This window comes from Anoplophora glabripennis, unplaced genomic scaffold (genome assembly GCF_000390285.2).
Source record: "Anoplophora glabripennis isolate ALB-LARVAE unplaced genomic scaffold, Agla_2.0 scaffold57, whole genome shotgun sequence".
Classification (NCBI taxonomy): domain Eukaryota; kingdom Metazoa; phylum Arthropoda; class Insecta; order Coleoptera; family Cerambycidae; genus Anoplophora; species Anoplophora glabripennis.
The window spans coordinates 345,369-358,664 of record NW_019416296.1 but is presented as its reverse complement, the minus strand read 5'-3'; the positions used below and the strand labels follow the sequence as shown (position 1 = coordinate 358,664).

General features: G+C 31.8%; 1 protein-coding gene across 1 annotated transcript in view; it reads left to right on the top strand.

The window, feature by feature from the left end:
• LOC108917544 (nose resistant to fluoxetine protein 6-like) overlaps positions 1–13,296 on the top strand; it is a 43,085-nt gene that overhangs the window by 15,683 nt on the left and 14,106 nt on the right. Inside the window, exon 6 of the mRNA XM_018724198.2 lies at positions 3,948–4,116. Coding sequence (XP_018579714.2) covers positions 3,948–4,116 — 169 coding nt within the window. The remainder of the gene's footprint in view (positions 1–3,947; positions 4,117–13,296) is intronic.

The window sequence follows — 13,296 nt, the reverse complement described above, 5'->3', positions numbered from 1 at the left end:
TTCGTCTCTGCAGGACCATCATCAACATAATTTTTTTAAATACGACCCTGAAAATTTTATTACACTTTTTGCAACGCTTCATGATCCCCAATACTGTCCTGCCTCAGCCCGAACCAGATTCAGACGTTTCGTCTGCACATTTCAAAAGTTATTATTTTGAAAAATTTAAGACATCCTATAGGCAATTATTATTTGATGATCATTAGTGTTATTTTATGTCAACATATTATATCCAGTAATAAGGTTCAAATTTCATAAATGTATGTATAAACTATGTCATAGCAATGATTTTTTTTAGGTTAAGTAGAAAAACAATTTATCTCATATAAATTGAACTTCGCCTTTTGCTTTATACTTTTATTTACATTATTATTATATCAATTACTTGTATGAATTGAAAAGCAATAAAGTCGATTATTATAATTATAATTATTATTATTAAAAATTCATCTTCAATGTATTCGTTCCAAATTTACCCAATTTTTTTTTTTAGATTTCTGTTTCTTGAATTATTGTACACTCTAAGTGTCGTTAGACCCTGCGAAATCCACCTATACTAGTTATTCAAACTATTACCATCACACGTTACAATAAAACATTGGAGTTTTAATCCCGTGCTCATAGTTATTTCTAGGTTTCTCGAGTGCCCAAAATTCAAACAAATGTCGATCTAATTTTTTTCATGATATTGAAACAAATACATCTGACATGCTCTTTCACAGTTGCAGTTACAGGTACAATAAATTGCGATCATATTATGCTTACCTTAATTTTCAACATTTGCCAAAACGGAAACGTTTTTGAACATTTACTGTAATTTTTTAAAGTATAATATTCATTTGGAGTTTTGGTTGTGCATATGCATTTTTAAGAATTAATTTGGCATAATGACATTAAAATTTCACAGGGTCTAAGGACACTTAGAGTGTACGATAATTCAATAAACATAGAAATCTAAATAAAAAATTTAGATAAATTTGAAACGAATACATTGAAGATGAATTTTTCAAGACAACACGTCTGAATCTGGTTCGGGCTGAGGCAGTACAGTATTGGGGGTCATGAAGGCTTGCAAAAAAATGTGATAAAATTTCTAGGGTCGTATTTAAAAAAACGAAGTTGATGATGATCCTGGAGAGACGAAACGTTACATATAAAAATTGATTATGCCAATAGAGGACAAAAAGTTGCCATGAAAAAGTGTCCTTATTTTTTCAATATCATCTTAAACAAGGCAGAAATTAAATAAAAACGGAAAAATTTTGAAAACTAATCAGGTTAGCCTTGATTTTTTAGTCATAATGTTGGTCCCCTGATTATACAACTTTATCCCCATTTCAGCTACTTCGTATCTCTTATCGTTTCCGAGATCTCTGTAGTGAGAAGCGAATTTGTAACAGCCTTTATAATAGAAATAATGAAATCATTGTTAACACGTATTCTAAAAATGTTTTTTGAGTTTTCTCAAATATATTTAAAAAAAAATTCAGTGCCGTTTTTAGGGTAGTGCACAGTGGTCGGAATTCCGGAAAAGCTGGACAAAAGTCGAAATTTCAAAGTCGTTGGTTTGCTTCAGAATATGCTAGAGAAGGAGTCATTGCGTAGTTCTTTAAAGTGACAGAGAGCTGGCCCATGTGTATAGACCACAGCAACTATCGGAAGTATGCTGTGACACATTAGCATATTTCACTTGCCACTGACCCCTCGAAAAGCGGTGAATTGAAAATACGTGCAAATTTTTACTAGAGTATGAATCGTTGTGTGCAATAGGGAGGGTGTTCCTGGAGTTAAGTAGAATACATTTGCTCATTTAGAACCTCATTTTTCGAAAGATACATGTTTTTATTGTTTTAACAAAAACGTCTTGCAATTTCCATCGATTTCAAATCACATCAATCGTAAATTATCGAAATAGTTGGAATCCCAAGAGATCCTGCACTATTGAAAGTTGGAAAATGCGGACAGAAGTGTCAATTTCATATATCAAAAGAGAAAACCACCGGATTTTTCCGGATTGGGGTTCTGAGTCATTTTTTGTGCCTCTTTGTACGGCCGATTTACTATTGTAAGAGGCCTTAGTTATATAATGGCTAGCGTTTTAGTGTCTCTTCGCGTTCCAAACGAGCGTTTCTAATTCAAATTGTTTTTTTTATGAACATGCACCTTTTTCGTGTGCCATTTATCATATTTTTACAAGCTTTTATTTACCTTGCCTTGTTAGTATGGGTCACATTTTGCAACTGAATTTTAAAACAGTTTTCCCAACCGATTGTGCTGAAATTTTGCATACACGTTTAGTTTGGATGACAATGCAATGTTAGCTAAGTGACGTCATTTTAAATCCAATATGGCGGACTCCCAAAGATGGCGGACCAGTTATTTTTTGTGCACCCCCATGATATGGTATCAAATGAAAGGATTTGCTGAGAAGAATACGAACATAAAATGAAGAAAATTATATATGAACTTATTGTCTATGATCTTTCAATTCATAATTTATCATTTTCGACAGGATCAGGCACCAGTAAAATTACGTGAATGAAAAAATTAATATTTCGATTTTTGAAAAGAAAACTCCAAGAGAATTTAGAAATGCAAATCATCATTTTAGATCAACCTTTTTTAAAAAGATGCAACATGAAAATAAAAAAAGCTTTTAAAATATTTTCATGCTCTGACGGATATGTGACAGGTGATGACGATCCGAATGACTCATGTGTATTAGAATTAGCTAAATAATTAGAATAAGCTTTATAACAAGAATAAGCTTCAATAGTATTTAGAAATTATTTCGTTCGAAATCACAAATTCATTCCAAATACATGCCTTATATCGCAGATATTTACCTTTCGTACTTTATTAATAATAATTAATTACCTCAAAAACCTCAAACTTCGATCTTACATACGTTTTACGCGACCTCATTACCAAAGGCACTCGAGATTTCAATTAAATTCAATAAATTAAGTAATATATCGGCCATTTTGTATCAGCCATCTTGAATTTGAGATTTTTGACTGTAAATTCGGCTTTAGCGACCTGAAAAACATAAAGTGGGGACACTTTTGGTGATGATGCAAGTCTTTTTGGACTTTTGTCCAGCTTTTTCGGATTTCCGACCACTGTGTAGTGGTGAATGCCCCACAAGTGAATGTAAAATTCAATTTCATTTAAACAAAATAGACTAAGAAAAATAATTTTATGCATTCAACGTAAATGTTAATAATATAAATGCGTCTATAACAATGTGCGAATACATTCTTTGTTAAAGTAACCACAATTAATATAAAAATTAGATCACATTCAGTCAGCAACAAGAAACTACACATAATCTATTGGGAAAACACTAAAAACATAGTTCAAAAGGCCAGAGTCAGATTATGATGAGGCCCAGCGCTACAAGCTTTACTCGGGCCCTCTTTCTAAAAAAAAACGATATTAAATTTCAAAGGTTTTTGCTTAATTGTAAAAAAAGGTGACGCAATTAGCAACTTGTTGATATAAAAGTTCAAAACCTAAACACTTTTTGGTGGTAAAATTCATTTTGACAGATCTTGCCGAGGTCCCACGATCTCGTGAAGCCCAGGGCTGCAGCACCCGTGGCCCTCCCCCCCACCTCTAAACCGGCCCTACAAAAGGCCTACCATTTTACTGATTATATAATCAATTACGTTTATTAAAACCATCATCAACGCTATCAAGAATATCAGATAAATATCTCTAAAAGCTTGTTGTTTTTATTCGATTTCGCTCATCTTGCATTGCAGTGGGAAGTTAATAATAAACTTTACTTTTTATATAACCCCACAAGAAAAAGTCAGCAATTTTTAAATCACTTGGCCCCGTTGACACTTCATCCAATATTCATGTGAAATAAGGTCATTATTTTTTAGTGAAAATTTCCCTTAGATTTTTTAATATTAACATTCCCCCTTTGTATTTTCCAGATTAACACCTGTGTACGCCTTTGTGATATTCTACTACGCCACGATTTTCGCCCACGTGGGGGACGGTCCTTTGTGGAAAGTAATAGCAGGTGAAGATTCCAAGGACTGCAGAAAGAACTGGTGGCTGAACTTTTTGTACTTGAACAATTACATAAATACAGATCACATTGTAAGTTTATATATAGTCATTACTCTCCTAATAGCCTATGAAAGGGAAAGGAAACGGTTGAATGCAATTTTTCCTCGCCTTCAAGGCTGTCGCGTTGGATAACCATGCGTTAAGGAATGATTCAGCATAATTAGATGTGATACGCTGAGACAGATTTGGTTTTCGAGTGTTTTAATTCAATTTATTTGTAAACACAAAGTCAAGGTCAGGTTGGCTGATTGGGACCTATCACAACAAAAAAAAAGGGATTTCCAGTGTAGGAAATTTTGTAATTGTTTCTACTTGCAATAATTCTACTCTTTTAACTATACAGGGCATCCCAATATTCGTATATGTGTAAGCGATTTTTTAATAAAGAACATGTTGAAACCCTGAATTTACACATAACATGCATAGATCACTAGTAGTCCAGTCGACAGAGGCCGAAAAGTTACTGTTGGTGACATTTTCTTGATAACCCGCAAATAACTACACAGGTCTACGATGAGTACTGAGGGTTACTTTCGCTGTACAGCAAAAATAAAACGCTCTCTCAACGGTACAAATAGACTATTTTTGTTGAAAACTAAGCTTGTGAAAAAAGACGTGTTGTCGGTTCGAGTGTTTGCTGGAGAGTCTGTCCTCGTGGTGATTTGCTGACGAAGTTATAAGGAACTAAAGTTATTAACAATTGAATTGCGAAAATTCGCTTTTTTTAGTAGTTTTCTTTAAGTAACTCAGGGGGATGAGTTGTACGAAAAAATGCTTAAGACATGATTTATTCGTAATAAAAATAGTTACAAAATGGCGGTGGTCCGATTACGAAATTTGCAATATAAAAGCCGTGAGATTGAAAAAACGGTATAAAAATGCCAAAAAATTGTCAAAAAATGGTCTGTTCTTACAATCCAAATTTGTTTGTACTTTAAGATCCCAATAATCGAAATTATGATTTCAAAAACATAAAAAACAGCTTTTTCTAAACAAATGTCATTTTTATCAGAGATGCGGTCAAAGAATGCTAAAAAATGGTAAAATAAAATCAGATCTCATCACCCAAGTTTTACTAGTCTTCAGGACAACAAAAATCTAAGTCAGTATGTCAACAAACATAAAAATAGATTCTTATATATCCTTTTTTCCGGAGAAATATGGTCAAAAATGTCAAAAAATGATTAAAAAATGGCCCATTTTAATTGCCCTAATTTTTTTAGACTTTATAATCCAATAACTCAGTCAGTAGGTACGTCAAAAACTTAAAAGAAGCTACTTTTGTACAAAAAAATCTTTTTTCCAGGGAGATATGATCTAAAAAAACAAAAAAATTATCAAAAATGTATGTACCACTTTTGGACTTTAAAAATATGAAATTCGGATTCAGGATGTCCAAAATCATAAAGCTTAGACTGGAGTATTTTCCATGAATAGTTGATTTTAAGCTTGGTACTGAACAATTTTGTTTTTTTATTTCTAATTATAGTCATTTTGTGGCCGCCATTTTGAATTTCGAAATTTTCAAGTGGCAATCGTTTATTCGAAATCTCTTGAGTATACAAACATTTTGAGATCTTAAACGTGTTTTTCCTTGCTTTTACCTTTGGAGAGAACGGTGTTTCGGTTGATATGAAACATAAACATAAACGTAGGTATACATAAATATCGATTAAGGACCTTACAAAATGTGTATACCAAAACCAGATTTGTTGCTAAATTTCCTTAAAATTTCTTAGGCTTAAATGGTCAATTAGCTACATTTAGCTATATTTCTAACACATTTTAACCACATATGCTAGATGATCACCCCTTGGTGTTTATCATAAGTATTTATAAACTTCATTTAGAATTTTTTTTATCTTCGTACCAATACGTGTGTAAAATTTTTACCGGTTGTCCATTTTCATTATACAAAAAGTACGCTTTTAACATAATATACAATATGATGCAAATGTAGGTATGCAATAAATTCATTGTTTCAAAATCGGATGACTTAAAAAAAAATCCTATTTCAAATTTTAATAGGCCATCTTGTAAAATACATTTAAGAGCCATTACATTACCAGTGTTGACGTAATGACGTAATTGAAGATTTTCTTAAATACAAACAGGGGAGACACCCCATTTGAAAGGTCTCCTAATCGTCTATCCAACGGTATTGAATTTAAATTGAGGTGTTTTAAGATTTTTTTGATAAGTTATTTTTGAAATAATGAATTTATTCCGTACATTTGCATCATATCGTTTGAATACTGTAAATCACTTGAATAGTCCATTAAAAATATTAAGTATTTTATTTAATACCCTTCTGGAAAATAATAAATTGATTAGTTTCTTTATTTTTAAAGAAGTATATCATTATAACATAATCAATATTAAGACAGGTTTGTCATTTAGGATCTTTTTGTATTACATCTAAACAATATTAATAGATCAAATTTTTTAATATGTGTAAAGGCCATCGGTTGTTAGAAAACTCTATTTTAAAACAGCTTAATGTGATGAAATATTTATAAGAGATCTATCAAAATGAAATTTGATATTGATAAATATCTAAAGTGCTCAAAGTGGAACACATACACACCAATACGTTTTGTAAAATATTATAAGTATTTTTCAATGGATTGGTTTCCTTATATTTTAAGAAACTATATTTCATCTCATATTCTGAGCCACTGGAAGTGTAGTTGCCATGGAAATTTATATATTTTCTTATAATCTGAAGCCATGTAAGTGGATACAGCCATATGTATTTTAAATGTTTAATATCTTTATGTAATTATTAAATTACTTCCTATTTGTGTCAAGGTCTAACGCTCGAATAAGGACAGGAGTGGCAGAGTTTGGAAAAGAAGCGAAAGTGGATTAAAATATTTGTTAGAGTAATACGTTTGGGTGTGATAACCTGTACTTCATTCTGCAACACCTAAAATGAATGCATTTATATTTGTTTTTATTCAAACACAATAAATATGAAAATTTATACAGTAAAGAATTGAATAATACATTTTATACTGAAAAACACAATTACGTATTTATCCATACTAGTGAGAGTGAGTGTAATTTTGCCTAAAAATTATTAAAATAATAGTTACTTACAATATGGTGGTAAAATCATTCTTTATTACACGAACGATTTGATTCCAAAAGCTATGTGAGTGCAATAAATAGGATTTTTACACGAATGTCTTATAAATGTTTTATCTTTTATCTAGTCAAATTCTCAATATGGATTTGTAAATGTCACTTTAATGGTTAATATTATTTAGTGTCATAATTGAACTAATTTTATTTAATTTAATTAAAAATTTTAGACAATCATAGGTAGTATAGAAACGATAGTGTAAATGAACTATTGTAAATGAAGTCTTAAAAGTTCTAATTGAAATATCAAATTACAAATAAAACATTTATTGTAGTGATATAAATGAACAAAATTCAAAAAATAAAAGCCATGAAGAAGACTTTCGTATGGGTAGAACCTGTTATCTCTCCTAACAAGCAACGACGTGAAAGAAGATTGTGTGAAACATCACCGCGCAATCTAAAAGCAAAGCAATGGCATTGACGATACCGCAGATGAACGTGAAACCACACCCGCTCTCCTAACCGCGCAGACATGAGGCCGCGCGCAGTCGTGTCGGGAACGTACCTGAGGCCACGTTCTGTGCCCCACTCCACAGATCTAGAAACACGCGCAGGCGATACAATCGCCCAACTCCCACTGCTGCGTAAGCGTAGATGCACGCGCAGTAGTGCCAGAGACGTACCAGAGGCCTAGCTCTCTACCCCACTCCACATGATTAAAAATGTGCGCAGCGGCACTATCGGCAACGCAAGTGGAACTCGTACCATTATATTGCGCAGGCTTAGGAGTTTTTTGGCAGGGTCGTCAGTGAAAGTTAAAATGCCTTTAGTGAAGACGACATATTTGCAAACATTGGATTCGACTTATCAAAGGATTACCTGAGGCAAACAATAATATAGGGTTTAAAGAAAAGAGTAGAATACCCTTTATAGATAAGCAAGAAGAATTATCTCCTAAATACTTTGTTTTTCTTAAAATTTAGTCTCGTTTTTACGCAATTTCATGGAATTTTTGTAATTTCTCTAAATTTGTGTCACAAATTGTTGAAATTAATTACGATCTCTGTAAAGAATACTCCGGAAGAATCACCACCTGGACAGTTTTACAACCATTTTATTATTATGATGATAACATTATACTATATATTATGAAATAGCACCTACTACGTCTAGTCGAAACACAATCCGCTATAGCTGCAAAGAAATATATATACTTTCTATTCACCAAACAATAGTTCTTGTTCAAATAAGTCGTTACATAAGATTATTGGGAATTTGTCTCACGTATCTGACTAGGTTAATAGCCCAGTGAGTAAGTGAATGTAGCACAATAAGTTTTAATATTGATTCGGTATATAGTAACGCGAAATTAAAAATATTAAACATGTTGCCATTGTGTCTTCGTTTAAATACAAGGTTGCAGGCGTATTTTAAATTTTTTTAGCATTTTTGTAAGACAAAATGTGTTACAAACGATTTTGATTTACGCTTATGTGAATAAAATTTACTATTAGATTAACATTAAAGGGATACTCCACCTTAAATATCATGTCACTGAAAAATAAACTAAAAGTAGTTGAGGTATATAGCTCATGCTTGTATAATTTTACAATACAGTAAAAATGTGTCATCAAGTAAGGATCGAAGTTGATTTTATTTCTGTTCAATTTTGCTGAATCGATAAAACTAATCCACTTGCTGGAAACAGTATCACTTACTGGCAATTAAAATTTAAAAAAGAATATTCTCCGTCTGCCAACACTTGAAGTGTTTAAAATTAGGAAAAGTAATTGTACGTTTCCTAAATCTGACAGATCATGCAATTCATAAGAAACTTATTTTCAGATAATAGGATACAACGATTTAACGACAAAAAAGGTTAATTGCACGTTAATTATATTAACTACCGGGTTATTCAGTGAAATTTCGCTGGTCATTATAATATGTCCTTGTCCACGAACAAGTTCAAGAACAAAATCTATTGAAATTCACACTGCATTTATATTATTAAAACGCTATGTTTGTGTGAACTTATAAGATACAAACTATTCACACTCACAGCACAATCATAAGCACCTATTTCCGGACATTTTTTAAAAGCGGCTACTTCTAAACTAACAAGTTCTCAAATTTCCAAAACCAATTATATGGAAATATCAGTATTATTGACCCTTCTACTATTAGCATTCCCATAAAACGGATATAAAAAATTTCTTGAAATAAGTGCTTATAGTTTTATCTCTCGTTCATATACCTTTTTGGTAAATACTAAACCTTCGTAAATAGAATTTTATAAAGGCGACAATTATTGAAGATATTTAGAGTAAAAAAGTCACTAGTTTATAAACGGTAAACGGTAAAGAGGCTATATAAATTTTGAGTAAGTGTCGCTAACAATAAAACGTTTGTCTCTTAAAGACAGAATTGATATTATTGTGGAAAGTGAAAAGTACTACTCTGTGAATGGAAAGATTGATATTGGAATGACAGAAGTTGACGAAATTACAAAAAACAAAGCTCTTTAACGAAGTACCCATTCCAAAATAAAAGGTAAAATTTCTCCAAATTCAAAGATTTGCGGTTGGCCAAGTAATTTAGTAGCAGTTCTGTTAAACCAGAAATAAAAACCTCTTTAATGAAAAGAAAAGCTTTGAAAACAGCGGAAAATAAAAAAAATTACGAATTTTTGTCTCAAATGCATGGATACAAAAATGACAAAGACAACACAAATTTTAAGACAAAAACAGAATTCTTGAAAAATGTCCAGCATAAGAGGATTTCGATGAGGAAAAACTAAATTCTGCTGGCTCAGCTTTTTCATTGCGATGGTTTGATCGAAAGTCCCAGTTTTGGCGTTGAAGAATCAGTGAATTAGTTGATGATACAGATTGTGTTACAAATAGTGAAAGAGTTTTTGAAGAATTTGAAATGGCAAGCATTAGATATATGAGTGAGGTCTATAAAAAACTTAAAAATGTGCAAAGTTTCCTATTTTGCAATGATAAAACTGGCTGAAGAAATTATTGCAAATTTTAGCAAAATATGAATCTCGGGTTTTACAAACAAAAATTAAAAGGTTAATACAACAAACTTCAATTGGAAAAATGTTAAAAAAAAATAAATTATATTTATTTTTTTATATATTTCAATTTAAGTTTGTTTTGTACAGTTCTTAATTTTTGCTTTTATTTATTTTTTTAACTTCTCTCAATAACGATCATTTTTAAAACAAGTTTTCGTAGCCCCTATTTAGAAATTTTATCTACTATACTCCAAACAACTTCATATCTAATTGATGAACTTGAAACAAATACTCTGCGGACTACATGTCTCGACCAGCAAGTAAACAAATAAGGTCATTCAACATCTGAACCTACCAAACATATACCAGTTTCGTACATATTAGTCCTCGTCAGTATGCCACTATGCCATAAAATAGACAAGATTCAAATAGTATAATAGATAGACTGTTGATATAATTCAATGATGTTTGGAGTATGTAGCCCGCCGAGTAGTTGTTTCCTGCAATATCATCAGTTAAAAATCGGTTCGCCTAGCGATAACGATAAGCCGTGTTCTCATAGTACCTACGGAACTGCAGGTCGCTCTCTGCCAGTGAGGCCATATTAAATGCCTGAACGTTGAGTAACAGTGACTATTCGTAGATGGAGTACTTTGCCATGAATACCTATATTAATTCAAAATTCACCAATATCTATAACGTGGATAAAAATATGACAATGTAGGCTGTCATCTCGTTGACGTTTCGATCTTCATCTCCCGCTTTTCCAGAAATAACTTTAGATAATCTCTGATCATTGTATATCTTTCATCTATTCTACGCATTTGCAACCTAATTGTGAAATGGATTACGATTTAACTAAACGCAGATTGGTTGCTAAGGAATTGGTTGTTATTAAGTGATTTATTTAAATTTAGTATAAATATCTTTTTATTAATAACTGCAACTTTTAATTTGTGACTTGTCTTAAAGATTACGTTCAAGTTATTTATTTCAATAGCTTTTTTTTAACAAATATGACCTATGTATTTTAAATGAGCAGTTCTTGTTATTGTTTTTTAATTAGCGGTTATTGCGAATCCAAAATATTATCATAAATATTAAAATTACTTGTATTTACCTGGATTCGAACAACAAAAGAAACTCAAATACGTGACAATCGACAGGGTAAAAGGTATTGATGTGATCATCCACTTATCAATTAATTTCCCTTCTGGGTATTTTCCCCACATATGATGAAATATTTCAATTAAGGCAGCGGCTACCTTGACAATCCATGGTCTTCCAAATACTGACAGACTAAATTTTAGTTACAAATAAACAATTTTTTAATTAATCATATTATAGGTATTTCTCTTATAATGCAACAGCATTAACAAAACGTTATGTTTCTAGACGACCTCCTATATCTAGGTATATCATTTTAAAATATCAAGGCAGAATTTCAAAACTGATTTGTAAGATAAGTCACATTATTGATACATTCAGAAAAAAAATACCTATTGAAAATGTGAGAAGATATATTCCAGCGCGTAAGAATTCAAAATCTACTAGCATTTTCAACTTTTGTAAATAGTAGCAAATAACACAAATACAACTTGTAGGTAATATGTTATTTTAATTTTTCAAAATTTAAATTTAAAAATTTAAAATGGGATAATATTGAATAATTTTATTTAATTTATTTTCATTTAAAGATAATAAACTTAATATTTATAATAAATAGTTTAGTTCGAATAAAATTTGTATTTTTCCAATTAAGGAAAAAAGGGTCTTGACTTTCTGACTATGCCAACGTTTCGATTTTATTTAAAATCACCTTCAGGGCTACACATAATAACAAAAAGATAAGAATATATATGTAGAACACATAGAACACAATTAAAATGATATTTAAAACATATTGTATTGTTTAAAAAACAAACATATATATTAAAATTATTAACTAAATTGTTGATCAAGCCTATATAATAAAAAACAGGTATCAAAAATATATTGAGAAACGGGGAAAAATCCTTACCTAACCGTACCTAGTGTCACACATAGACAAAATATTAAAATAATGCAAGCAATTAATTGAGTCAAATTTTAAAGAATTATTAGATTACTTTTGATTTTATAAAATGTTTCTATGAGAAAAGTTTAATATGTTTGGCCGTCTGCAAAGTAAATATTAAAATACAGGGTGTTAAAAAAAGAGTGTAAAATATTTCAGGAGGTAATAGTATAAGCAGAAAAGTTTTAATAAACATGGGTCCGCAAAGTAACGGTTGCGGAGATATGGACCAATATTCGTTTTCAAACATTTTATTTTATTAGGAATAAACCGACAAAGGAAGCTTTTAACAAACAAAAAACAAAGTTACAGAAGATGTTCAAAGTGCCCTCCGTCCATTTCCAAGCAGGCACGACATCTTCGTCTCAACGATATTCGAACTCTTTCGAAAACACCCTCCTTGGTTTGGATTTCTTGACACTTTTGATTAATCCGTAGCTGCAGCTCTTCCAGGCTATTTACAGGAGTACCATACACTAATGTCTTCAAATATCCCCAAACAAAGAAATCTAGAGGGTTCAGATCAGGCGATCTTGGAGGCCATAAAACAGGTCCGGCCCTTCCTACCCATCTATGTGGAAAAGTTTGGTGTAAATGCTCTCTAACGGCCATGGAAAAATGAGCTGGAGCACCATCATGCTGGAACCACATTTGTTGCCTCTGATTCAAAGGAATGTCTTCCAAAAACTCATACAGTGTGTTCTGCAGAAAGTTGAGGTAAGCAGCGCCTGTTAATCGGTTTGGTAAAACAACAGGACCTAGAAACCTGTCACCTACAATACCCATCCAAATGTTTAATGAAAAACGTGCCTGATGTCCAGATTCTATTAGAGCATGAGGATTTTCGTCGGCCCAAATATGCGTATTGTGAAAATTAAACACTCCATTTCTTGTGAACCCGGCCTCATCAGTAAAAAGAATGTTTGCAAGAAAACGAGGGTCTTCAGCATCATGACGTAGAAACCAGCGGCAAAAAACCAAACGTGCTTGATGATCATTTATTGGATTTAAGGCCTGTACTCGTTGCACATGGTATGGATAA